We start from the raw sequence: 24,647 nt of genomic DNA, 5'->3' as shown, positions 1-24,647 counted from the left end.
GCCCTGGTACCAAAAAGGGACATAAAGTACAAACAACTACTAATGCCAACGCATTCACAGACTACATTCTCTCATATGCTAATGAAAATTTCTTATGTTGTTGCCAATTTTCCTGTTTGTTTAGATTACCCCAACAGAAAACACCACTTAGAAGAAATTCCCTCTGACTTATGATTAAATCTTATTAGCCATCATAAATATCTTAAATGGCTTCTTGCTTATAATGATACTGGCCTTAAAATAAATGATACTATATTAGCAATCATTAATTCAATCTTAGCACACACAGTTTCAAAATATTCAAAAATTTTTTTACAATTTATTCAACTTCTGGAATTCCCTTATAGAATACCAACAAATTTGGTGTTCTCTGGAGTGGTCCATACTCCAAGACAAACTTATAGAAGAAATTCTCCCCATACAATAACTGGATTTTTAAAAAACTTTTTATTTATTTATTTTAATTATTTCTCTCCCCCTCCCCCCGCCCCCGCCAGTTGTCTGCTCTCTGTGTCCATTCACTGCGTGTTCTTATGTGACCACTTCTATACTTATCAGCAGCACCAGGAATCTGTGTTTCTTTTAATGTTGCATCATCTTGTTGTGTCACCTCTCGTGTGTGCACCACCATTCTTGGGCAGGTTGCACTTTCTTTTGCACTGGGCGGCTCTCCTTACAGGGTGCACTCCTTGTGCGTGGGTCTTCCCTATGCGGGGGACACCCCTGCATGGCACAGCATTCCTTGCATGCATCAGCACAGCTCATAGGCCAGTTCCACGTGGGTCAAGGAGGCCTGGGGTTTGAACCGTGGACCTCCCATTTGGTAGGCCGACGCCCTAACCATTGGGCCAAGTCTGCTTCCCCAATAACTGGATTTGCCTCTTCTTTTGTGGCTTCTTGCCAAAGTTTCTGGCAAGTTTTACTAAATCCCCAATATATTGGTGTTGTAAGACACTATCTTTTGAGGCAGTTCTATGTTACACATAAAGTTACCCAATGCAATGTTTATTTCTTGTGGGAAAAGGGTATATAAAGCATTCCCCATGATAGGATGGGAAGATACAGAATAGGATACCTTGCTCCAACTGCGTCTAAATTGTGTACCATAAGTGCTAGCCAAATAGTTAATTTAGGCCCCTTTGTACATCCGGTCTCAACCTGACAAAGAAGGGATAATACTCCCAAACTTTTAACATACCAAAATACGGGGCTTCATTCCTTCATGTGCATCATCATACCTTCCTTGGGTACATATGATCTGGAGTGAGCAATTACAACTGTATCTAAGGTTACTGAACAGAACTTTAAGACTACCCTAAAAACTCTTCAGGCCCTCAAAGATGAAAGAAACAGTCTAGCATTCATAATTTTGCAAGATACACAGACCCTAGTTTTTCGATTGTCCAGTTGGGGGGACCCTGCACCCTAATATGTGAACAATGTTGCTTTTATGTTAACAAATCTGGTACTGTCATAAACAATTAAAAATTCTAAAAGATCATATTAGAGTATTTCACGATATTGGTCAGGCACAAACATTTCAAAGGACAGATTTACTTCCTGACCTTGATTTCTTGTTCAATGGAATTTGGGGACAAATAGCATGTTTTGGATTCATGCTTTTAATAATAATTATTGGAATATACATTTTCATTTCCTGTTGTACCAATTGTGTTTCAAGAATTTGTTCAAATTCCTTGTCACCTGTGAAACAAATGATTGCTCTTAAAATAATCAGTCAAAAAGAAAATGAGTTGGAAATGGGACTGTCTCTGGTGGACCAAAACTAAAATCAAACATGAGATCAATAATATGTTCCCTGGCTCAAAAAGAGGGTCAGTAATTCAATCAAACTAGTAACCCCACTCTAAGAGTGTTCAATGTGATTAAACAGCCACCAACACACCCCACTACCATCAAGAAGGAAAAACCAGCATGGAAAGTAAAAGGGAAAAAGCGAAAAACTGAGTCGGCTGTGACTGTCTGATATTGAGACACTGTGACTGACAACTGAGAGAGAGACTGATGGTGGTGGCCAGGCTGTTGGTTGAATCCCCAATAACATCATGGGAAAATGACCAAAAGTGGGGAGAGGCTGTTAAGGAAAATTAATTAGCTGCCTATATTGGCATTGCCGGGAGTGACCGCCTTTTCTGAGAAGTAACATTAAAAATAAAGCATTAAAAATAAAAGTGGGGCTTTCCAAAAAAACTGAACATCCCCTGAAAAATTTGCTAAAAGGTTAAGAAACATTTGGGAACTAGTTGGTTTTGGTCCAATAGATAAAACTATCAGAAATAGACAAATACACTATAATAACCAATCTATGATCATTCCCAACTTCGTAAGACCCCAAACATCAACCAATTCCTGTAACTTCCCCTTTGGAAATTCTATAATTGGCGTTATAAACCAATGTAACTTGCTAACAGTTTTGAGACTCTTACTTTGGTTTGCGATCTCCCTGATTGAGCAGTTTCTTTTCAAGAAATCCATCATATTGATTATTGATTACTTTTGGTGACTCATTCTCTTTTGACACTTCCTTATAGAAATTTTGATGATAGTATACAGCAGCCTGACTCTTATTTTACAGGGGACTCTTATTTGCCAGCATTTGATAAACATTTGGCACTGATGACTTCCAATGTTTCAAGGAATAAGAAAGACATGAAGACAAAAATAACTGCATTCCCCTGGCAAAGTCTAAAGCTTCTCAGTTTTGAGGGCTGCTTCTGGCCTATGAAGACATAATTTATCCGAGCCATACAAAGCTAAATTTACTTCTGACTGAAGGAAAGAGGGAAATACATACCTGTGCATTCCTGCTCTCAGGGAGGCAGAGTAACGCCAGTCAGGGTTGGGCTGTCGTGGCTGCAAAAACACAAATGGAGTTTTCTGTTAATATAGGGAAACGTAATGTTACTCCAGTGATACCATTAATCAATTACTTGTTACCTTAAAGTACTTCTATGCATCTAAAATAAATACTGAATGAACCATTTCATGTGCAACTCTAAGATGATATCCATATATATAAATACTTCAGGAGCAAACTAAATTAGTTGTCAGGCTCCTCGCACTGACTAAATGTCACGCAAACCAGGTTTAAGGATGTTAGGGGGCCAGCTTTGGCTCTGTCTTGCCCTACACAGGAACTAAGTTCTTAAAACAGTAGAACAAGAGCAGTCTGTTTTGAGCCAGGAAAAGCTTTCGTTGCTCTTGCCTTAAATGCCCCATTAAGGGACAACCCCAATTCAGTATTCTAGCTTTAACAGGGCACACAACTCTCCAAGTCCTGCTGGTCTGGCTGGACTGCAGAGTACTGCAATCTGCTGATCGTTTTGCAGACTGCAGCATGTTTGACCCAGGATGGATGTGCCCAGTCCTAACACCAGCAACTGATAACAGCCTCTATGCTGACTGAAGAGGAATACTAGGAAGAGGAAAACAAGCCGCTGCAGAGTTCGACCTTGTTTAGCTACATAATTCTTCTCATGCAGTTGTACTTGTTCCCTACTCCCCTCTGAGTGCTTTGCCTCCTCACTCAATTACTGCTCAGTAAGCTCTTACTGCTTAGCAGGGAGCAGCTGAAACGCAAGAAGAACCTGACGCATACTGCACCACCTCTGTCCTCTGTCTACAAACTGTCAATCCAAAGCGGAGGGGACAAGAGAAAATATGGGCACCTACAGACTCAGGAATTGCGGGCTGGGGAGAAGCTACTCAGGAATCACTGGGGACAAAATCTATTAATCCACCACTGTTTTGCATCAATTAGCAATAAGTTTATTATGAAAAGTATGTGATAGATGTCCTCTAGATGTGTTTTCATGGGCAGAGATGAAAGTGGTCCTGTATCAGAATACTGAGGTCTGTTTGAGTGGAAAGATGGGAGCATAGAGGTTGTTTTTATATTTTTTTTCAAATTATAATTATCATATTTGTAGACACAAAGCCACAGTAATACCAAAAAAACTATTTAAAAATATCAATATTTCCTATTCCTACCATTCTTATAGTTCATACAAGGGATATAAAGTATTTCATAAACATACTTCTTCTTAACAACTGGGGAAAAAGTGATCAGCATCACAACTTCCAAAAAGATTGTGGGAAGACTAAATGGTATTCAGGGATTTAGCCAAAGTCAAGGCCCAGAAAAAGCTACAACTGGGAGATTTGACCTCAAATGTTTCCCACCCTATCTGCCGTCTCTGGTCCCATTCAACTTCACTGGCAAGATAAGTATATGCAAGCTGCTTCATCTTTGGTTTTCAAGTTCCGATAAACTACTATGGATGTCCCATATAAGGTAGCATTATATTATCTGGAGACCAAATAAAGAATCTCCCATTTTCTACCAGTGGCATTAGTAAGGACAAAAGAGAAAATATTTGCAAATCATTTTGTGAAAACCTGAAAATATTACTGAAGTACTTTTTATGACTCATAGTCATCACCATCTCGCTCCTTTCCATCAGTAGCACTAATGTCAGCTTGTCGGCTATAGGAAACTTCCTTCCACAAAGACTCTGACATCTGTTGAGTAAATGCTGCCAATTCTTCTAAGACTGAGTAATGTTCATGATGAAAATTGCTGTAACTTGGTCTTTGGAATGAAATCACCAACCTCAATTTGCTGAAAGGCACAGGCTGACCAGGAAACTCAGTTCACTGCATAATCTCACTTCGTAAGTGATACTTTTTATTTGTCATGCGGGTATTTTCTATAATAGTCCATGAACAACAAGATGTTTCTCAGGCTCATTTGCCAGAATCATAGTTATGAGATATCTTAAGGCAATAAGGGAAAAGGTGAAGAAATAAATCAATGTTTTTAAGTATCCACTCAATACTAGGCAATGGGATAATCACTTTACACATATCAGTGCATTTGCCCTGACACTTTCTCCTTTGTCTGACTGTAAAATCCATGAAAGTAGGGGTTGTATCTGTCTTGTTCATACCTATATCCTCAGAGTGTAGCAGCGTTCTGGCATTTGGTAGGTATTTAAAATGTTTTTAAATAAATGAACTATCATGCAGGAACAACATTATTATATTTGAATTACAAAAAAATTAAAAATCTGAGTTTTAGAAGGATTAAATGGCTTGTCTGATTGGTGGATTTGGCTGAAATTCATGTTTAAGTGCCCCTAATGCAAAAGTCTGTGCTTTCAAAAAAATTTAGATATGACGTGCATTTTTTTGTTTTTCTTTTTTACTTCTGAGTTTCCAAGATATTGATTTATTTTAAAATAAAACGAGTTTACAAGTAATAAAATATACATGGGTTTCATTGGGAACTTGACTAAATTTGGAAAAATCCAAGTTGAAAGATAATTTGACTACTGATATTCCTGACAATGAGGCATATATTAAGACCTTGAACTAACTGTGAGGCTATTTAGTTCTCTGGTTCTTCAATGGTACTCCCCAGGACAATGCTTAATTTCTACTGGTGAAAAACCCCAATATGTTCTGTTGCTTCAAAGCTTAGTCTATTAATAGAATAATCATGATAAAACCCCAGATGTGGAAAAACTAACTTAGGTAGCCCATATGGGCAATACAGTATTATTGAAGAACACCATTAAGTTTCTATCAAACTAATAGCAAAGATTTGATTTCTCCTGTAATGGTGTTACGATTTATACCATAGACCATTTGAAATACAGAAAGGAGAATCACCTCTTCTATGACAGATTTAAAATAAAACTGGTAAAAATACCCTATGGCATTCATAAATTTACATGACTACTCAGTGAAATAATATATTATATGCATATCATGGGAAATCCATGTTGAAGCCATTTGTAATTAGCCCTCTGAACACAAGACTACATGGAGCATTTCCTGTTCCTTCCTAAGAGGACTCTATTAAGGATATATCCACTGTAGATTTTTCACAGCAATATTTTGTGAAGCTTGATATAAACTGCAGAGGGCAGAATTCTGAGACAGTTCCCAGGATCCCCTACCTTTGTGAACACACTCTGCCTAACCTCTGGGACTGCTATAATGGATTTTACTCCTGGGATGAGGTTATGTTACATGGCTCAGAAAGGAGATCATGGGGTGGGCTTGGCCTAATCACATGCTTTAAATCTGGGGCTAGGGTCAGAGACAGAAGTCAGAGCATTCCAAGTGTGAGAGGGTGGCTACGTGAGAGATCTTCAGCTACTGGCTCTGAGGGTAGAGGAGACAATAGGGCAATGACCAGAGGGCAACCTTTAGTTGCCAACAGCCACCCCCAGCTGATGGCCAGGAAAAAAACAGAGACCTCAGCCCCATGTCTTCAAGGAACTGAATGCTGTCAACTATCTTAATTAATGAGTTTGATAGTGAATTCCTTCCCAGAGCCTCTAGATGAGACCCAGCCAGGCCGACATGTCGTGTTCAGCCTTCTGAAAAGCTGAGCGGAGAACCCAACCACACCAGGCAGGACTGAGAGATAATAAGTGTGTGTTGTTTTCAGCCGCTGATTTGTAGTCATTTGCTACACAGCAAGAGAAAGTGAATATATAAACTACTGGTGATTAAGACAAAAAGGAATATAACATTGAAAATAATCATCGTTATATTCATATTAGTCTTCTTGTGAATCAAAATGAGAAGATGATAAATATGAGAATTCTAGGTGCAATATTTCCCTCTGAAAACAGTGACTTACAACCCTAACCCACAAAGCAGGGAAGTAAAATAAACATAACCTTAAAACATACCTAATGGACTCCAGTACAATAGAAAATGCTAAGTTTGCTTAATGCTGCTTGCACAGCCTGCCAGCACAGCAATTGCTCTCTCACTCACAGTTTCACTTCCCTGGAGCCCAGAGCCCTGACCCTGCAACACCAGAAAGGAACTGATGTTGTTTATGTGCCAAGGAACTAACATTTCTTGCCGCCTCTGCAAAGTCAGATATATATATTTCTATTTTTTAAGTTCAAATTTTTGAAAGGAAAACTTGTATGATTTTTAGGCTAGCAGATCTGAAACACTGCTAAGGATTCCTCTTGACCTTTGATTTTTGAAATCATGATTAGAGATTATACCCCTCCCAAAATACTATTGTACAAATAAGCTAAATTGATATTCTTATTATAATAATATGCACAGAAGCATCAATCCAGGAGAAGTCCTGCAAATGTCACATTCAAAGACACCTGTACATCTTCATCAAACTCAGCTATACTTTGGGTTTGGTGATTGTAATTTTTTCAAACATTTGTAAATGGACAATATTCTAACCTCTCATTGAGAGCAAAAATTGGTGGCCAAGGGAGGCAAGTATCCAGAATCGACTCTGCTATTCTGTCAAGCAGCATGCCAAGAGACAATTTATAATATGCCAGGCTGTATCCCTGAAGAGTGTTCTGAGTTAGACCAGATGACCATGTGATGGCTCACTCCTGGGTCGGAGGAAAGGGTAGGCCAAGGACATTTAAGCTACAATAAATAGATTTCTTCATCAGTCAGAATGTACGCAAGATAAAGAGATATAGAAGAACTCAGCCATAATTCCATCTGGCTCAGCAGGTCTGTAGAAAAAGGGAGGATGAAGGTAATCTGAAGAAATTATTACATTACCAGACCAAAGAAGATAACCCTTTTCTCAGAAGAACAGTCCACCATCTGCAAAACAAAACACGTCCACCCACTCAGAAGTAACCATCAGAGAATGAAACACTGGAATGGGAAGTTCACAGATAGAATTTCTTTACCTTATTTTCACCATTGTACAATTTTTATCAGTTCATCACCATGTCACTTTACACTGAGTGTGAACTCTGATCCCATAGCAGACTCACCAGATAGAAAAGTCAGTCCTGGGGGAAATAAATTAGGTGACACTGAAAAAAGGGTTAACTCTTGCACACTAGGGTGAAAAGGCACACACAGTGGCAGAAATAACTTGACTGAAAATTTTTTAATACAAACTGCTTTAGAATATGTGAAAGTGACTACAAACTTATCTCTGTTACTGTTCTGTAATTTCCACGTGCTAAGCCAACTGGTCTTACTGAGGTGCAGCTGGACAAATCTGCCAAGAGTATGTAAAACGATGTATCAATAATCACAACATCAGGACCATAACTGCATAGAATCCACCTTAAGACCTGGTTCCTTTTCATGGAGACTCTGAAGGAGGTGCTAGCCACACTTAATATCAGGTTTTTCTAAGTCTCCAAAGAGAAATTCTGCCCCACTGCCAAACAGCGACTTCAGAAACTTTACTGCACAAGTAGCTCATGAAATGACCTTGCTGGGGGTAAAATCTAACAAAAGAGTAGAGCCTGGTGTTACATGCTGATTTGTAATAAGCAAATGAGAGAAATCATGAAAGAACAGAGATAAAAGATTAACAGGTTTTGCCAATAGTAAAACAAATGCAGAAAATATATTAGGCTGGTAATAGCATTTTAGTCACTGGTCCTCCCAGTTGTTAGCTTCTTCTATGCAAGAATTTACTTTTTTTCCCAAACCAGTTCATTAACATTACTAGGTAAATTAGTGGTAGCCTAAATGCCTGAGTATTCCACAGCCAAAAGAATATGAACATTTGGATTTGTTTATTCAGACTATTGAAAACAGTACCGTTTTTTGGCATCTAACAGACATAATTTAAAGTACAACTAGCAGTGTGACTGTGTATGTTAATTACTTAACCCCTCTGATTTGTTTCTTCATATGCCAGATGTTGATAAGTGTTTTCTTAATGACTTACAGGTAATCAAATCATACATATATGATACAGCAGAAGGGCCTGTGAGTGCAAATCCTCTTCTTCCTTTGCAATCCCCACCTGATCTTAATGTAGGCACATGGCATTAATTGCCCACAGAAACGCTCCGACCACCTGCAATGACTAGGTGGGGAAATGAGAAAGCCCAGCATGAGAATTTCACAGGTTGCTCTAGCAGTGATGACTTTCAGAGTTGAGTGATTTGTGATCCCGTTTTGCCATGATACAACAATGTGACTCACTCTTTCCCTATAACTGGAATAATTTCAGGGGCAGTAGATTGTGGGGCTCTTCACTGAATTTCCAAAAGTCTCTGGCAGAAATCTGTTTTCATTAAAATCATGTATTCTCCTGGCAAAATCCCACATGAACAAGCACTTGCTGACATTATTTTCTTCCTAGATTAAAGGTTTGCACACTGAGGTACATGTTAACACACAGGTCAGTGTGAGACAAACACAGTTCATGCATCAAATTGCCCCGAGCTTTGAGACAAGAGAGGGAGGATAAGAGTGTCCTTCCCCTGAGCTTACGCTCACAACTGGTGGCAAAGCTGAACCTTGCCTGGCCTGGCCTGCTCTGCCTTTTCACCACCTGCAGCCCATCCCAGTCCAAAAGGCATTCATAGGAACTGGTTAAGCAATGTCTACAGCACCCATATTTAAAGCTAAGCCTTTTTATATATAGCAAAGGCTATGATCTAAAGAATTCTTTGATTTTTTTTTTCTGTTTTGCTTAATCTGAAAACTGCCTCCAGTGGCTGCTCAGCATTGGCTAATATCAGGATCTTCTGATAAATCTACTTGCAGTGTACATGGGGACAAAATTCTCCTCTCAATCCATCTGTTTTTTTTTTCATCCTGTGCTTATGCATTTTATTTCCACAAAATTGTCACTAACTTGGAATGCAAAATTATGGCACTTTTTTTTTTAAAAGACAGTTAGTATTAATGAAAATATATCCGAAAAAATGAGGAGGGACAAATACCATTAAGTCATTTTGTAGTAGCTCTAAAACTCTCATTTACAAATTAGTTGTTTGGGTAGATAATAATTCATCACAATTTAAGGCACAAAATTTTGGCTTCTGAAATCCAGATTTAAACTATCACAAAGCAGATCTCCAATATTTCAGGCATGCATTTGTAGACAAACACATCACATAAACACAATCAAACATTCATGCACCGTCCAATAATTTATATACATTTTTCATTATAATGAACAACTTAACCTCATGCTTATTTAAAATTCAAACCAGTGCATATATTAACAGCTGTCTTCAAGTACAGTAAGTCACATACATTCTAAGCCTTTTGTAGAGAATGCAAATCAAATTTCAGATCCATAAAATGGATGTGTGCTTTGGAAGTATTACCATTTACCTTAAAGACATGAGAGACCTGAAGAGGCTACAACATTTCATCAAAATCATGGGAACTGTCGAGAGGAACTCAGAAGATTACAGACCGCTTTAAGTTAAAGGCAGGGGATCCTCTTACAGTGTATTCAGTCTCCCAAGAAAGGAGGCTAGGGCTAGTGGGAGAGCTCTTTCCTTCCCCATTTCCCCCATCCTAGCTTATCCTGGCCTTCACCATCCCCCCACATCCTTAATCCATTCATTCTAATATGTTCCTGTCCCAACCAGACAAATTGCTACTTGGTCTCTCTGCCTTACCATCTTACCATCATTCATTTCCTCTGACAGCCCCCTACAAAAGAGCCACCACATTGCACAGTCAAAGCAAATTTTGGCTTCAAGGTAAAGTCCACATTCTATGGCTTTATCACCTGAATTTCCAGAAGATCCTAACACTTCAGCCCAATAATTGGAAATATTAACTGGATAATTTTCACAGTCCTTGGTTCACAGTAAAAACATAGACACTATATAGAGGTGACCACCACAGCCCCTAGAGCTCTCAGAGCTTTTTAAAAACACAACACTCCTAAAGAATTTCAAAGGAAATTTTCCTGTGGATGATACAGCAGAGGCCATTTCTCTTTGAATCTCATATAATCACATAATGTTGATTCAGGCCTATTCTATTTCTCTACACCAAATATTTAAGTCTCACCCTCATTTCTCAAACAATTTTATGGAGAGATCTTCATGCATCTGAAAAGAAAATGGGAAGTGAAAACAGTTCTCTAGTGCTATTATCCTAGAGAGGAAACACAGAAAGTTACCATCAAATTACAGGTACAATACATACTCGGTTTACCAGATAACTCCTATCACTGTTAAAAACTCAATAAGCCAACCACACGATACTTGGGAGTATGTGAAAAATACATGACTTTGCGGAGGACCCCTTCTCCACTGTCCTTGCAGCCTACCTCGTTCTGAGAAACAGCCTCATTTTTGAGAATAATCAGGTTCCCGGCACTCTGCCCACTTTGGCCCGTGAGGTGCCTGCTGTCAGTCACTGCTGCTTGGGCTCCCCCAGGCCCCGGTCCTGTTTGGGCCCCTGTGTTGTAAAACATGAAAGTGTCACTCCCTGAGCCTGCTGTCAGACAGGCCTTGTAGCAGTACGTCTTGGTGAGGGAGCCATTCCCTCGCACTTCGATGAAGTGCGGCTGCACTTTGAGGCCGTGCGGTATCCTGGCATCGATATTGTTGTTGGCCTGCTTGTACAGTTCTGCAGGGCACCGCTCCCTCACGCCACAGAAGCCTCCACAGCACGCAGTGCCGTAAGCAGTGTAATGGTAGCACTTGATGATGCTCAGAACAACGATTGTCAAAAGAAATATAAAAGACACTGTGCTTAATGCAATGATAAGATAAAGTGTAATTTCAGAGTATGTCCGCGGGCTCTTCACATATCTCTGGGTGTCAGGGAGGATTCTGGAAACCCTATCCACCACAGCTACTGTAATGGCCACAGAGGCTGAGAGTGAGGGCTCTCCATTGTCTCGGACCACCACGGTCAGGTTGAAAGTGGTGCCACTCTCGTCTCCCATCTTCCTGGTAGTCCTAATTTCTCCTGTGTGCAGTTCTACTTTAAAGAGGTCCAGGTCAGAGGTCTGGGCCAGATGGTAAAAGAGCCAAGCATTTTGCCCAGAGTCTGAGTCCATGGCTATGACTTTGGTGACCAGGTAGCCAGCAGGGGCAGTTCGAGGCACCATCTCAATGGCTGCTGATGAATTGGTTGAGGTAGGGTACAGGATGTGAGGGGCATGGTCATTCACGTCCACCACATACACGTTGGCGGTCACAGTGCTGCTCAGTGGTGGGCTGCCCTTGTCCTGGGCCTCCACAGTCACAGAGAACTCCCGGAATTTCTCATAGTCAAAGGAGTTGACTGCATAAAGGCTGCCACTGGCACTGTTCATGGAGACATAGGAGGTGACTGGCAGCCCTTGGACCTCCCTCTCCAGTAGGGAGTAGGTCACCTCTGCATTCTCCTTTTCATCTGGGTCTGTGGCCTGCATAGTGCAGAGCAATACCCCAGGCAAATTGTTCTCCTGGATGTAGATGGAGTAGGAGTCCTTCAGGAAGCTTGGGGGATTGTCATTGATGTCAGAGATCTCCACCTGCAGTGTCCGCTGGGATGTGAGCTGTGGTACGCCCCCATCAGTGGCTGTCACTGTGATGTTATAAGCAGCCACTCGCTCCCGGTCCAGAGGGCCACTCACCACCAGTGTGTAGGAGTTTCCAAAGCCATTGAGTCGGAAAGGCAGTGTGGCCTCCAGGCCCAGGCTTACTTTACGGTTGGGGCCTGAGTCTTGGTCATTGACGCTGAGAAGGGCTACAACGGTGTTGGGTGCTGCATCCTCCGGCACTGGGCTATACAGGTCCGTGAGTACTACCTCTGGTGCATTGTCGTTCACGTCCACGATGTCCACCAGCACCTTGCAGTGGCCCGCCATGGGCACTGGACCCCGGTCAGTGGCCTGCACATAGATCTGGTAGGAGGAGGCCTCCTCATAATCCAGCACTCCACTGACTCGCACTTCCCCCGTGCTAGCATCGATGCTAAAGAGCTGCCTCTCCCGGTCCGAAGTGTAGCCACTCAAGGAATATCTGAGTTCGCCGTTGGAGCCCTCATCAGGGTCTGAAGCATTCAGCTTCACCACCAACGTGCCTGGCGGTGCATCCTCCCTCAGCTGGACCCGGTAAGTGGACTGATCAAAGGCGGGGGAGTTGTCGTTGGTGTCCAGGACATGCACAGAGATCTGCGCTGTGCCTGAACGGGCTGGGCTGCCCCCGTCCACGGCTGTGAGAACCAGGTGGTGCAAGGCAGCCTGCTCACGGTCTAGGCCCTTACGCAGCACCAGCTCCAGGACCTTACTGTTCTCCTGCAGCGGTTTAAGGTCCAACTCGAAGTGCTCGCTGGGGCTGAGCTCATAGGTCTGCACCGAGTTGGCGCCCACGTCCGGGTCCTGCGCGCTCTCTATGTGAAAGCGCGCTCCAGGCGCTACGGATTCGCTTACCTGCAGCTGGTAGTCCGGCCGCGGGAAGCGCGGCGAGTTGTCATTGATGTCCAGTACCTCCACCTCCACGGCGCTCACCGCCACGGGGCTGTGCGCCAGCACTTCCAAGCTGAGCAGGCAGCGAGGCCGCTGCTCGCACAGCGCCTCCCGGTCAATGCGCTCGTTGACGAAAAGCGCTCCAGTTGTCAGGTCCAGTTCCAGGTATCGCGCGCTGGGCGCACCCAGATGGTGGATGCGCAGGCAGCCCGGCCCCAAGCGCCGCAGCTCCAGCCCCAGCGCACTGGCCACGTTGCCCACAAGTGCGCCGGGTGTCTGCTCCTCCGGCACCGAGTAGCGCAGCTGGGAGGCCGCTGGGCCCGGCGGCAGCAGCAGCAGGAGAGGCAGCAACAGCCAGGGCATGGGCCGCTGGAGTCGTGGATGCGCTCTCGCCCCAGGTCTGGTGGCCACCAGCTCCATAGCCACCGGCCGCGGCGGAGGCAGCCAGGCAGGGCCGGAGGCAGCCGCTTCCCCAGCCCTGCTCCACGCCCGGGCCCCGCCTCCGCCTCCGCTCGTGCCGCCCTGCGCCCGCTCCCCCTCGGCTCACGCGCTAGCAAACGCCCGGGGCCGCTCCCCTCGCAGGCCCTCCCATGGGCTCCTGGCCCCGTCGCCCCCGCTGACTCCCCATATCCCAGCTACTCCTCCAGCCTGGGAGTCGCTCAAGCCCGGCTTCGCTTCCTGCCGCTGCTGCTGCCGCGGCTGCTCCAGGGGGAGGGCAAAGGAAGCAGAAGGGGAGGGGGAGGAGTGCTCAGCGTCTGTCTCCGATTCCGCACCGAGGTGGCGGTCAGTGACCTGGGACTGCTCTGCTGCTTCCACCGCTCCGGCTCCAGCTCCTTCGCTCTGGACCTGCCGGATCCCCGCAGACCGCGGGAACAAGGCCACTCCCTTTCTCCCAGCCCCCACAGTCCGGTTCATCCAGTCTCCATGTCTCTTGGCAGCTTAACGGGTCTTGTAAGGAGACTACTCTGGGAAAAGCAGTTAAATCACCAGGACTCGTGCTGTCAGCTCCCCAGGAAAAAATTTCCAAGAACGATTTAGGAAAATAAACGGAAGAGACTTAGCTCTAAGTACCGGCAACCTGGGCGGCGGCTCCACGTTCAAAAGAAACAAACTCAGGCACGGCGTCTGTACCCGTCACGGCGAGAGCAGGTTGATGATTTGCCTGACCCCCACATCTTCCCTGGAACGCTCCTAAGCACTGCAAAGTGTTCAACTCCTAGGGCAAAGGGAAGGAGGGAGGCAACTGCTGTCCTCTTTCGGGGAACAAGCCGAAAACTCAATTCTGTTCCCAGCCAAGCCAAGCGGCCCTTACTGTGGCTGTGTGCCTTGGCAAATAACCAACGTTTCAGGGTTTAAGATCATCTCTTTTAAAAATTGACTCCAGGGGAGCGGCTGAAGCTCAGCAGTTGAGTGCCTGCTTGCATCTGTGAGGTCCTGGGTTCAATCACCAGTACCTCCTAAAAAATGAAGAAATAAAATTGGCTCCATGAAGCCACAGGCTAACCTCTTATTTGACCTGTTTTGATCATAGGTGTAAGAGATCAAGCTTGTCATAATCTCACTTCAAATCTTTTTTATTTATCACTCAAGACATTTTCTTTGTTCTTTCAATAGTGATTTTTTTAAAAAAATTTAATGTATGACAATGTCTTCAAGAGTCTGGAAAACCCTTAAATCGAGAGAGTAACTCTTGATCCCCAACCCAGGCTGGAATTCAGACTCCATTCATGATTTGCAGTCAAAACCTGTTATTAAGCAAAATAAAGAAGGCTGGGATATATCTTACAATAGCCAACAATTTCAATGGCTGTAACTCATCTTCCATAAATTTAAGGCTCCTTTAGACCTCTCTGCCTCTATGCCTCCATCCCTTGTATTGCTGCAGAGGCAACACACAACCAGTTCTCTTCAGTGAACAAGAAGATGAAGGATTAGATTCCTGTGCTGTGTCACTGTCTCTGCATCTCTACTCTGCACATTTACAATCCTTCCCAGGTCCTCTCATCTCTTCCACAAGATTTTAAAATCAATTGCCCCACATGCAAAAGCACTTGCTAAAATGCCCATTCTCTTCCTCATCTCCCAGCACCCTCTCACTCCTAGCTCTTCCACTGTGGGTTATTTTATAGCTATGGACTGGAACAAAGCCAGAATGAGACCTGACATTTGGCAGGCTTCCCTTCTTAAGGAGGCAGTTGCGGGGCCACAGTAATGACCCTGACACCCAGATTTCAAGGGCCTGGACTAGCACACCCCTTCCACCCACCAAGTGCACCAGCCCACAACACTCCAAGATTGTATTCCAGAGATGCTCCCGGCTTCCTCCTATCACTGCTGCCTCTTATTTGTCCTCTTTGTTCCCTCAAGGGTGCAGAGTGGGACACAATTTCCATCACATTCTATTCCTGTCTCCTTTTGTAGGTCTCCAGCTTCTCCCTCTTCTGTCTGCATCCTCCCAAAATGTCCCTACTGTAACTCTGTCTGTTTATTGTGGTAATTTGATCTCAGAGAGCCTTAATGTCTCAAGTGCAGGAATTGTAGGCCTGGCCTATGTCCTCACCCATTACTTATTTTTCAAAAATAAATGGCTTTTAAGTGGAATCAGGTTGTAAGTTGTCGGGAAAAGTGACCCATTCCCCACTTATCGCCTCCCAGGCCTTCACCTTATGCCACCCTCTGCCCACAGTTCAGAAACCTGGCCACTGGGTATTGACTGTGACTAGACCTGTGCCCCCAAAAAGAGCACAGGCTCTTAGGGAAGAGATTAAAGTGACAGAGCCTTGGTGATTTTTTTTTCCTGTAACTCAATGTTCAACTTGGTATGTTTTTACTGGAAGCCCCCAAGTGTCACATCTAGGCCTCATCTTTCAGCCATCTCACCAGCCAGCAAGGACACCTGCCAGGTTGTTCATTCTGAGGCATCACGATCATAAGTTTCACTTAGTATCTACTCCCTCGATGATTGAGGAGGCAAACATAAGGCCAACACAGCCACTTCTCCAGAGAGACTGTATTAAAGAGACAGTCTCTTCTACATTTGGCATCTCACTGATTTAGTGCCTCACGCTGTTGTCCTGAGGCCCCTGCCAGCCATACCAGTCATGGAAAGTGATTTTGTAGACTGCTGGCAAGATCCCTGCCTACAAATTTTAATGCAAAGTCCTCAACCACAACATTCTGCATTCCTTCTTTTGGACCTTCAAGATCCCCCCATTAAAAAACAGAATAGCACGGTGATTAGGAACATAGACACTGGAGTTAATGACATGTCACTTAACCTAACCATCAGTGTCCTCATTTTAATTGGGGAAAACAATATCAAGTAAAACTTAAAGGGTTATTGGTAAGATTATATGAGATAGTATATGTAAACCAATTTTACATGCACTAAAATTTTACATATCAATGACTGACAATTATGTTGTTATTAAATGCAATAATGTATTATCATCAGATATAATTGACAGTCCATATACAACTCAGCCCTTCATGTATCAAACACAGGTAAGCATCTACAATGATGCCCGATAGGAAATCAGTAGTGAAGGGGAAGATGAGTGTGCACCAAATTTAAATTTTCCCAGTTATTTCTAGGACTTGCCCTATATTTTGAAAATAGAAACAAAAGTCCACCCTTTTCTATATGGCCAAGAAAAAGGGATGTTTGTCATGAGCATTCCTTCAAGGGATTTGTTCCCTCACAAGAGACTCATCTTTTTAGGATATGTGAAAAGAATGGGAGGAGTTTCCAAACATGCTGTAATCCTTAGCACCCAGTACAGAGCTTGGCATAGAGGTGCTCAATTAATGTGTCATTGTCTTTTTAATACAGAACTAAATTTACAACTTGTAAGTCTCTCAAACAGAAATAGATGCTTCTTCTCTGTCCACTTTCTAAATCTTATAAGGTCAAGCTCAAAACCCAACTAATCCATGAAACATTGTCTGTTCTAAACATGATTATCTTTTTCTCTGCACAATCTATAGCATATTTCTGAATGCAGAATTATATACCGATGTGTCATTCTTTAATTCATCCAGATACTTTAATATTATCTCTTTACCTTCATTATAAGCAACCTGAAAGCAGGAGCCATGTCTTATATTTCAGTGTACAGTACACAGTGTAGGACCCTTATAGATTCTCAATAAATGAATCAGTAAGTGTTGATTTCTTCATTTCCTTCAGGGTTTCTTTGTTTTCTTTTTAGGTATCAGGGTCAGGGATTGAACTCAGGACCTCATATGTGGGAAGCCAACACTCAACCACTGGGCCACATCAGCACCCCTGCGTTGTTTTTTTTGGTTTATTTCCTTGTTTTTTGGTGTTTTGTTTTGTTTTGTTTTTAGGAGACATCTGGACTTCCCATGTGGGAAGCAGGCACTCAACTGCTTCAGCCACATCCACTCCCCAGGTTCGTTTTTGTAAATTCAAGAAGAGCTGTTACAATCAGGCATTTTCCTTTCATTGTATATGAACAAATCATGTCTAATGGAAGGAGGGCTCAAGAGTTGCAGTGATTTTACTATGGATTTCTTTCTTTAAAATTGCCAAATGAAGTTATGAAACAAGGTATTTCAAACCTGGAAATCTGAATTCCACTAATAAAGTTTGCTGGACCCTAAGAAAGATTCTGCCAAAAAGTAATATGTTATCATTCTTTCTATATTATATTTTAAATTATAAAATAAAGGTATTCCTTTCTCAATAAGGAAAATGACATGATAAGGGAGGGCATTTTGTTTGTTTACCTCCAAACTAGACAAGAACTTTGAGATAGTACTCCTCAATTGTTTCCCCTAATTGTATCTGTAAAATGCAGTTATCACAAGGTCAATGAGCACAGGTACTAAGCCAATCAGGACACAACAGAATTAAGCATACAAACAAGAAAAATACTGGCAATTAGTGATCTCTCCTGATGCACAAAATTTTTCTTTCTCTATTATTAGCATCATTACAAATTGTTTTAATTCAGGGAACCAAACAACTGCAGCCTTTCAGCCACAGGGCAAAGGGACATGCTCATTAGTTTGATCAGACATTGGCCTGACCATTATAAGAGTATCTGCCAAATAGGGAAGGATATATTTTTCATTTTTCATTTGTGTATTTACATTGTTTCCCAAACTAAGCGCATGTTATATAATTTAGAAAGAAGACAAATGGGTGTTCCCTATGTTCAGTGCAGTCTAAGGTAGTTTAAAAATTCCGTTTTATTATAAAGCAACAGGACTCCTGATCTTTACATATCTCCAGGAGGAAAACACCGATATGATAACAGCACTCTTTACAGGTGTGGTATGCAATGGATAATGAGAGGAAAAACATTTTTCATGAATATGATAGGACAGCTGAATTTTTCCACATCCCCCTCTAGAGGGAATACATTAGTCAGATATTTGGCACTAATAATTGGCTTTTAGGGAGGGAACCCCTCAATTTTTAGTTCTGAAAAACTAATATACAGCTGTTACTTGGCTGCGACTTCTGAATATTGGCTTAAAATAAATAAATGAACTCAATCTATCTTTGGATGATAACAATAAAAAGGGAGAGATAGGCTAAAAGCAGATTGTATAATATTAACAGACAACATAAAACCAAACTAGTTGATTCTTTTGGGGCTCTGTGTTCTCTATCAGTTTCCCCCACCCACCCCAAGATGGTTCCCTCATCTGTTTGCTTGTTTGCACTCATTGTCTGTTTCTTTCTTTCTTTAGGAGGCAGCAGGAACGGAACCAGTATCCTCCCATGTGGGAGGCGAGCACTCAACCACCTGAGCCACATCCACTCCCTGCTCATTTGCTTTTCTTGTTGTCTTGCTCATTGTTTGCTCATTGTCTTTGCTTGTTTTTGCTTGTTGTCTGCTCACTGATTTTTGCTCAATGTCTGCTCACTGTTTCTCTTCTTTAAGAGGCACTGGGAACTGAACCCGAGACCCTCCCCACCCCGTGTGGGAGACAGGCACTCAACTGCTTGAGCCACATCTGTTCCATCAGTACTTTTAATGGAAATGATCTAACAAGGATCATAGAATGTTTTTTAAAAATGTATTTTATGTATTTATTTCTCCCCACCCCCTCATTGTTTGCACTTGTTGTGTGCTGGTCTTATCTTTTCAGGAGATTTCGGGAACTGAACCCAGGACCTCCCATGCTGGAGGGAGACTCCTAATCACCTGAGCCACCTGTTTTGTTGCGTCTCTCATTCTATTTCCTGGCTGTGTTTCTTGGTTACATCATCTCACTTTATCATCTCACTGCATCAGCTCACCATGCCAGCCCATCACGTCAGCTCACTGTCTTGTGTGTCTTCTCCAGAAGACACTGGGAACTGAACACAGATTTCCCATGTGGTTGGTGGGAGCTCAGTCACCTGAACCACATCTGCTTCCCATAGACTATTAAAGGTTGAGGCATATTTAGAAAAATACCTCATCCAAGTCCTTTCTTTTTCATGAAAGACAATGGCTAAGTGGAACTAGAACTCCAAAATCAGTGAGGAGATAGAAAGCATAAAAGTGCTATAAGCCAGGTGTCTATAATCTGGTAAATGACATTCCAGTGTACTAAAAAAGCCTTACAGATGTGATCTGAAAACTAAATTTTCATTTTTTTTAAAGTGCCATTGAGCTTGATATAAATTCCTTCAATACTCTAATATTATTAAACTGGTGGTTTATGAGCACTTAGAAAGGAAGGCATTCATAGTGGGGATAACCTTGGCATAACTAAAAACTGGTAATGTCAAACCAACTACAAAGCCTTTTTAAAAAATCCACACGGACATTTTAGATTTTCTGTTACTAGAATCATTGACAAGGGAAATGCTACAGGCAAAGTTTATCTGAATTCACTGAGACAGTGAACAAAATCCCCCAATATGTCTTTGCAGACAAGACGAAGGAAGAAAGGCTGCAAGACAGTATAACTAAGTGATTTCATAATAGTTTGGACAACCTTGCTAAAGAGTGCTTATGAATGAGAAACGTCAACCTGTAAAGAGAATTCTAGTGAGGGACTACAGAGAGCCACTCTTGGTCTTATCCCATTTAACATTTTATCAGCGACTCAATATAAGGAGGCATCTAGTGTCCAGGCCAATCCAGCAGCAAGTTGAGCTCTTCTGAAACAATAACAGCAACTGCCTAGGTTGCACCCATGTTTCTAATTCACTAAAATGAGTACCAATATCCTTGTTAAGATTCAGCACATACCTAGAGTGAAGAGAAATGGCTTTCCCAAAATTCTTGTTTGTATTTAAGCTAATTTCTGGCTTCTAACATTGCCATTAAAACCTGTTCCAAGTTTCTATTCATCACTCAGGGCCTCTTGTTTGGCCGTTTCTCCTCTGTAATTCTTGGGATTTTAGCCACAGAATAAAATAAGATGTTAATTTGGCTAAAGAGCATCCTTGTTCCCAAGTTCAGCCAAAGTATTCATTCATTGATTTGGATCCTTTTTTATAATTAAAAAAATGGAGTGATTGTTGAGGTTCCTCAAATTTGAACTATTTCCCAATATACGATCCAAGCTCCGTCTAAATGAAGGCCACAGTTTCCCCTTTGTATACTCATCATGTATCCATTCATGTATTCACAGTACACCATATCAAGTAATTGACTTTTTGGCCCCACCCCTATCTCACTGCATCCTGATGCCTTAGCAATGAACAATTTACATATTACTTCTGTACATGTTATCTCATTTAATCCTTACAGGAATATAATGATTTGGGTATAGATAAAGAAAGTGGATCCCAGAAGGGTGAAAGAACTTATCAGAAACTCCAGGAAGCTTTTTAACATGCCCCTGGATTTTGAGAGGCTAATATGACATCTGAATACTATATATGCACACCTAGTTGAGAGTCATATTGGTCTCAAGCTATTAATTTCCAAGTATTTTATACAGGATTGTCCTATTCAATTGCTTTCTCTTTTAGAGACTTCAATTGGATCTTCTGTATTCACTTTTTTTTATTTCTATCCCCCCCTCCCCCGCCCCAGTTGTCTGTTCTCTGTGTCTATTTGCTGCGTCTTCTTTGTCCACTTCTGTTGTTGTTGGCAGCACAGGAATCTGTGTTTCTTTTTGTTGCGTCATCTTGTTGTGTCAGCTCTCCATGTGTGCAGCACCATTCTTGGGCAGGCTGCACTTTCTTGCACGTTGGGCAGCTCTCCTTATTGGGTGCACTCCTTGAGCATGGGGCTCCCCTATGCAGGGTCACCCCTGCGTGGCACAGCACTCCTTGCGCACATCAGCGCTGTGCGTGGGCCAGCTCCACACAGGTCAAGAAGGCCGGGGGTTTGAACCACGGACCTCCCATGTGGTAGACGGACACCCTAACCACTGGGCCAAGTCCACTTCCCTCTGTATTCATTTTTTAAATGTCTGGCTTCAGCAAAATGATGTAAAATAGATTGGTATTTCACATATCCAATCTCTTCTTTCAATACAATCTTTCTACCTACCATATTCTGCCTAAATAATAGGGTTTTACAAATTACTTGGATTTTTCTGATATAAATCCCACTTATATCTTCCTTGTGATATATTTTGTTACATAATTCCTTTAGCAGTTATGTATACCACATATTATAAGGTAGGGAAAATATAAATTCTCTAAATTGACCAAATTAAGATGTACTGTATTTTCTGTGAAAAATAAAAGATCCTTTAAGGTATTTTGATGAGTTAATATTATCTAAAACATTTCCTCATCAAAGCTCATTTTATTAAAGTTATTTAGAAAAGACTTATACACTCTCCAATTTTGTGGTAACCTCAGAATTTTTTCCAAAGCACCTTTTAGGGCATAAGATCTAGAATTCAATTTCATTAGCAATTACAGATCCAAATCTAACTTCAAGGTTTTTATTGCATTATCTGCTTAGATTATGCACCTGGTTAGAGTCTTCTTAGAGTAATCCTCCTTGACATAAAATCAGACTCTAAGATTCAATATCAGGATCTGCCATTTATTAATTGTGTTTTTAGGGAAACATTTAATTTTGCTAAACCTCAGCTTAGTAAAATAACAAAAACAGTAATTCTTACAAAGAGTTATTACTAGGAAATGCATTGAGATAAAATATCTAAAACTCTGTTCTCAATTATTAGCCATAAAAAAGAGGAGAGAAGCATGGGGATAGAAATCTCATGAAATGGGGAAGTAGATGTGGTTCAAGCAATTAGGCTCCTATCTACCATATAGGAGGTCCAGGTTTTGATTCCCAGGGCCTCCTGATGAAGGCAAGCTGGCCCGCACAGTGAGCTGGTCCAAGTGGAGAGCTGGCCCACGTGGAGTCCTGGCTCATATGGAGAGCTGGTACAGCAAGAGGACACAACAAAAAGAGACATAGAGGAGAACAATAAGAGATGCAGCAGAACAGGGAGCTGAGATGATGCAAGAGATTGAGCACCTCTCTCCCACTCTGGAGGGTCCCAGGATCAGTTCCCAGAGCCACCTAAAGGGAATAACAAGCAGCCATAGAAGAACACTCAGAGAATAGACAGAGAAAGCAGACAGCAAGCACAAAAAACAACAGGGGATAAATAAATAAATCTTTTTTAAAAATCTCATGAAACTATCCAAATAACCCAGGGAAAAAGGAGGTATGAATCAAAAGAGATGGAAAAACCACACCTCTGCATTTTCTTCCCCCCCTCCCCCATCAGAGGCAAAGCACACTGTAACTTGGTTGGCAGAATTGAGAAGAAAATCTGATACTGAGTTCTATTGATATAGCATCTATAAATGAACAGTCTCAAAAATCTTAAAATCATATAGTTTGATTCATCTACAACAACCTACCTTGATGTCAAGTTCAGCTTTCCAGGATTGAATATGACAAAAATTTATACAAGGCCTCTAAATAAGTCAACACTTTATTTTAATCTGCAACTTTTCTTTATCTAAATCTATTGGGCAATTTTCTAATAAATCCTGTAAACCAAAAACAAGGGGGGTGGTACGGGTTGAACTGTGTCTCTGAAAAAGGTATGTTGAAGTCCTAATTCCAGTATCTGTGAATGTGATTTCATTTGTAAATACGGTCTTTACGGATGTAATCAGGCCAAGATGAGGTCATACTGGATATGGGTGGACCCTAAATTCAATGACTGGTGTCCCTATAAGAAGGTCATGTGGGATAGGGGGACACAGAGACACACAGGGAGAAAGCTGTGTGATAATGGAGGCACAGCCAAGGAACTTCAAGGATTGTAAGCAAACACAAGAAGCTGGATGCAAGGAAGGTTTCTTCCTTGGAGCCTTTAGGGAGAGCATAGGACTGTTGACACCTTGATTTCAGATTTCTAGCCTCAAGAAATGTAAGAGAATAAATTTCTGTTGTTTTAAGTACCAAGTTTGTGGTAATTTGTTACAGAAGTTAATATAGGTGATAACTTTAACTAAGACAAAAATTGAAGCATGGAATGGTTCAATAATTTACTAGGGACACATAGTTGGTTTCAAGCAGAAGTGAGTAAAAATTGCACTTTCCCTCTTTCCAGATTCAGTGTTACATCTATTATAACACAGAGTTGTCATCTGAGGATATTCAATATTCATTATAATTAAAATTTCATCATAGTCTCCTTTGATTGGTTTTCTGCAGTACTCTTATGTTAGACTAGTAATCCTTTGATCCAATTATCATAAATTCATTTAAAATCTCAACTATGTATGAAACATTTATTAGGTCATAAATCAGTGTACATAAAGGATGTATTGGACTGCTATGCCTCCTAAGAAATGTGGATTTAGTGACCCTTAAGCTAGCAGAAATTGAGGAATGAAGAGATTTTCAAACTACAAAAAGTCATTATTTTCAAGAGTCAATTATTATGTTTGGTAATATGTATTAAGAAAATTGCAACAGGAGGAGACTTCTAGGGAAGATGGCAGAGCAGGGAGCTCCAGGACTCAGTCCTTCCCCCAAAATAATGATGAAATAAGGAACTGTCTGAAACAACTATTAATACTTTGAAACTCCAGAGTCAGAAGAATACTGTACAGCATCCATGGAAGAGCAGGAGGAAGAGGCTGATAAATTACAGTAAAGAATTGAAAATTATTCTCTCTGTGTATGACTACCAGTGCCCATACTACACTTTCATGGTAGGCTGCCATGGAGTCCAGACCCTGGCTATCTGCTGCTGACAGAAGGGACATAAAAATCCTATTCCCCAGAAGAGTCAATAGCAAAGATGGTGGCAGAGTGAGGAGCTGCAAGAGTAAGCTCGTCTTACAGGGCACTTAGTTATCTCCCAGAGCTATCTGAAACACCTGTTTGGGGGGAGCCCAGGAAACCAGAAGGGCATCCTGCAACGTCCTTGAAAGAATGGATGAAGGAGACTTCTTATCTGCAGGGAAGATTCATAAGTAGAGCACTCCACACAGTGGAGGCCAGTGTCCATC

The 24,647-nt window shown here is 41.9% G+C and overlaps 1 protein-coding gene across 12 annotated transcripts in view; it reads right to left on the bottom strand.

Annotated features, from left to right (window-relative positions):
• The window catches only part of LOC101426922 (protocadherin alpha-C2), a 220,423-nt gene that overhangs the window by 35,671 nt on the left and 160,105 nt on the right, over nucleotides 1-24,647 (bottom strand). For 10 of the 12 annotated variants that reach the window (XM_058285749.2, XM_058285764.2, XM_058285741.2 and 7 more), the window contains exon 2: nucleotides 2,816-2,874. In XM_058285749.2, the coding sequence (XP_058141732.1) occupies nucleotides 2,816-2,874 (59 nt within the window). Of the gene's footprint in view, nucleotides 1-2,815; nucleotides 2,875-11,089; nucleotides 14,399-24,647 lie in introns of those variants that run through there. The other 2 variants (XM_058285771.2, XM_023586276.3) reach the window with 2 other exon arrangements.

The sequence above is a fragment of the Dasypus novemcinctus genome, chromosome 2, assembly GCF_030445035.2.
Source record: "Dasypus novemcinctus isolate mDasNov1 chromosome 2, mDasNov1.1.hap2, whole genome shotgun sequence".
Classification (NCBI taxonomy): Eukaryota; Metazoa; Chordata; class Mammalia; order Cingulata; family Dasypodidae; genus Dasypus; species Dasypus novemcinctus.
This window is presented reverse-complemented; position numbering and strand designations above follow the sequence as displayed.